This window comes from Vigna umbellata, chromosome 3 (genome assembly GCF_029865625.1).
Source record: "Vigna umbellata cultivar VRB3 chromosome 3, Vumbellata_1.0, whole genome shotgun sequence".
In the NCBI taxonomy this organism is placed as follows: Eukaryota; Viridiplantae; Streptophyta; class Magnoliopsida; order Fabales; family Fabaceae; genus Vigna; species Vigna umbellata.
This window is the reverse complement of record NC_142167.1, coordinates 13,570,150-13,573,830: the sequence shown is the minus strand read 5'-3', so window position 1 is coordinate 13,573,830 and position 3,681 is coordinate 13,570,150. Positions and strand designations below refer to the sequence as shown.

Genomic DNA, 3,681 nt, shown 5'->3' with positions numbered 1-3,681 from the left:
AGTCTGAATCAGCAAGCTACACCATATGCTGGCTGGCACCTAAGAACCTTTTTGAAGAAGCCATCATCGTCAATGATTCAAGAGTATTATACCATGTAATTATAAATTTTCATATAATTGTGGGGTCATTTTATTTTGTTTAATAATATTTTCCTAAAGAAATTTCACATAAAGAAGTTGTTGGAACACAGCTTTCTTTCTGGTTGTGAACTAGGAAGGTGATTGGTTGACTACAGCTACAGCTTCCATTTGGCTTTAGTCTTATTTGTGTCCAAATTCAAGATTTGACATTTCATTTTGATGATACATGCAATGACGCAGAGACATCTATTTATGTTGTTGCCTTATCTTATTTCAGGAACATAACAATCATTGCAAATTACAGAGTAAATTCCAACTCTTATCAAGGGTGAGTATATTGCAATCACTAAAGATGGCGGAGAAGAAAGTGGTCATCGTAGGAGGTGGTGTTGCCGGTGCCACCCTAGCAAAAAATATACAAAATCAAGCCAACGTTACCCTTATTGATCCGTGAGTTCCCTCTTTCTATATGTAATCGTACCATGGTCTCTCTGTTATCTCTTTTCTATATCTAATTGAAGTTCAATGTTGTATACAAGTATAAAAACTGTGGCTCATTTCAAACAACGCTTAAGTGCTTGATACTTAAGAGCTTGATTGCACAGTTTAATGAAATAAGTAACCTCTAGATGTTTATTAAATTAAGTTTAAAAAATAAACTTTTACTTCTTTGATAAGTTCAAATGAGTTTATAACCAATTTTAAGCAGACCCAAAATTTGAGAGTAGGTTTTACCATAGAGCTTGTTATGTGTATGTTGCATTGACTGAGTTGTTGAACACAGGAAGGAATATTTTGAGATTCCATGGGCAAGTTTGAGGGGATTGGTTGAGCCATCTTTTGCTGAAAGGATAGTGATCAACCATAGAGAGTACTTCAAAAAGGGTGACCTTGTTGTATCCAGTGCAGTCAACATAACTGAAACTGAAGTGTTTACTGCAGATGGCCAGCAGATTGCCTATGACTATCTTGTTATTGCCACTGGCCACGCAGAACCTATTCCCAAAACCAGGACTGAAAGACTTGACCAATACCAAGCAGGTAATACTTTAACTTGAATTCTGGTTGGATAGATTTATTTTCGTAAATACTTAGAGAAGAAAATAAGATAATAAAATTTGTTAAGAAGTTAATTTTAAACTAAACTCAACCCTATAAAATCTTGTGAGATGAGTTTTGCTCTACTTATATATATTTTAAATTAATCTTATCTGTGTGAAAATTCCAACAAAACAGTTCATATTGTTTTTATCAAAAATTAGCTTCTAAAGAAGTTGGATGAAAGAGGTTCTATAGAAGTTAAGTACAAAAGGTGATTTTAACACATAGGAATAATTCAATTCAATTTTACTTTTCTTTATTTCTTTTCCTGTGAGTTTTTTAATCGAGAAGTGTATCCAAAGAACACGTAGCTGTGTATTTCTAGTCAAAGTTCCATTATATAATAAATTTTGGCATATGAAGCGATTTTAAATGTATTTATTTGACTTATGAGGAGAATTTTGCATGGCAGAAAATGCAAAAATCAAATCTGCAAGTTCAATTTTGATTGTTGGGGGAGGTCCAACTGGTGTTGAGCTTGCAGCAGAGATTGCTGTTGATTTTCCTGACAAAAAGGTCACTATAGTGCATAAAGGGGTAAGGTTGCTGGAATACATTGGGCAAAAAGCATCAAGTAAGACTTTGAAGTGGCTCAAATCAAAGAAGGTTGATGTGAAACTAGAGCAATCTGTCGAAGTGAAATCCTCTTCGGAAGAAAATAAGACATATGAAACTTCAAATGGAGAGACTATAGAAGCAGATGCTCATTTTCTATGCATAGGGAAACCAGTTGGTTCCACATGGCTTAGAGAAACACTTCTGAAGGATGACTTGGATGGTGATGGAAGGATCAAGGTCGATGAAAACTTGAGAGTGAAGGGCAGGAGCAACATTTTTGCAATTGGAGATATTACAGATGTTCAAGTAAGTGTTATTAACCAAAACAAGATCATTTTGGTAATTTGATTCTGTGCACCATATTTGTGGCATTTAAAAATCTTTGCTAGCAATGAACTATTGAATTGTGTGACAGGAAATCAAACAAGGGGTGTATGCAAGTGGTCATGCTCAATTGGTTGCCAAGAACCTAAAGTTATTGATAGAAGGAGGAGGCAAAGAGAACAAATTGGGAACATACAAGGCGCAACCACCAATCTCTATAGTCTCATTAGGGAGAAAAACTGCAGTAGCACAGTTCCCATTCATTACAGTGCTTGGAAGGCTTCCTGGCATGATCAAATCTGGAGATTTGTTTGTGGGGAAAACCAGAAAGGATTTAGGACTTGAACCTAATGTTAAGAAGTCTTAATTTGGTTTAGTGAGTGGTGTATATATACATCTTCAACTCTTCTTTTCATAGTCATTGTTGTGTATCTGTTGATTCTATGTGTTTGATTATTTCCCTATTGTATTCAAACTGATTCCAATGTATCTGTAATTTCCTGTTGATTTTGAGGCCAGCGTTGTCTCTTGAGAAATGGAATTGAAGTCAAAGGCAGAATGTAAGTCTTATTGAATCAAAGGCTGAATGTACAAGTGTTACAGTGTATTCATTGCACTAATTACTGTGTGTTTTATTTATCAATTTTGCTAAGCTGTGCACCATTCTGGAGATTCCGGTAGTTCTCGAACTTGTTCGAAGAAAAGAACTTGAGAAACAAGGCATGCAACCTTGCTTGCTACCCGATTCAAGAGCCTTTTCCTTTCCAGTTTCATCATCAACAACGAATTTCCCTGGAACATGGAGGATTTATTACTGGTAACTAGAAGATAACTGAATCTGCACTCCCTGTAAAGACATAAATTCTTGCCAAAATTGGCTAATGAAGATGGCGTCACGATCACTGGTGATGCTAATTGGGTTGCCAAGGAGTTTAAAACATAATCAAGATATGTTTGAGCTACATCGCTAGCTGTATACGTGTGAGTTAAAGTCATGAAATGGGCAGCTTTACTCAACCTGTCCCTCCTAATTTGGGCAATCCTTCAATGATATCGTTGTAGAAAACTAGTTTGGGGTAAGAGAGCTAAAAAAGAACAAGTATATTTTTATACATTTATTTCTACTATTAGTCATTTTTATTATTTGTTATTTTATTTTAATAATTTTATAGTCATATGCAAACAAGTATATTTTTTATACATTTATCATTTTTTTAAAATTTTTTTAATATTGATTCTTTTAAGATTTGGTTAGTTGCAACAATTTTCAAATAAATAAAAAGCACTAAAAATATATATTAAAAAAACATAAATTAAAAAAAAAATCTATTTGGTCATTGTTTAGTTTCATATGGGTCATATCTCTATATTTATGGTAATGTTGTCCATTCGTCCCATCTTGATCCGTTTGCATTTAGCTTGCAAAAAGCGAATTAGGTTAGCATGTTGATAAGTTTTTCATTTAAGTTAATTTTGAGATGAATTTGATACATTTTTTACTATATTAAGATTTTACTAAATTTATTTTTGATCCAATTGGTTCTATAGTTTTTAACATTAAAAGAGAGTCAAAGTGAAAACTTTTAAAAATTAGATGAAATTCTAGCAATTTTGGAC

The 3,681-nt window shown here is 33.6% G+C and overlaps 1 protein-coding gene across 2 annotated transcripts; it reads left to right on the top strand.

Moving 5' to 3' along the window:
• Window positions 1–286: 286 nt before the first annotated feature.
• Window positions 287–3,176, top strand: LOC148201678 (uncharacterized). 2 transcript variants are annotated; one of them, XR_015784673.1, is made up of 5 exons: window positions 287–531; window positions 866–1,122; window positions 1,595–2,046; window positions 2,156–2,624; window positions 2,718–3,176. XR_015784673.1 is itself a non-coding variant. In XM_088108376.1 (4 exons), the coding sequence occupies exons 1-4, from the start codon at window positions 434–436 to the stop codon at window positions 2,429–2,431; spliced, it is 1,083 nt and encodes a 360-aa protein (XP_087964502.1). In that variant the 5' UTR covers window positions 287–433; the 3' UTR covers window positions 2,432–2,684. The 2 variants fall into 2 exon arrangements, 1 of the variants encoding a protein (XP_087964502.1); XM_088108376.1 differs by lacking the exon at window positions 2,718–3,176 and having other exon boundaries at window positions 2,156–2,684.
• Window positions 3,177–3,681: the final 505 nt, after the last annotated feature.

Bases quoted from the DNA above. Each gene is read 5' to 3' on its own strand.
- LOC148201678 (XM_088108376.1), top strand. From the start codon at position 434: ATGGCGGAGAAGAAAGTGGTCATCGTAGGAGGTGGTGTTGCCGGTGCC. The intron at 532-865 runs GTGAGTTCCCTC...TGTTGAACACAG, and splicing joins AACGTTACCCTTATTGATCC to GAAGGAATATTTTGAGATTC. The intron at 1,123-1,594 runs GTAATACTTTAA...TTTGCATGGCAG, and splicing joins ACTTGACCAATACCAAGCAG to AAAATGCAAAAATCAAATCT.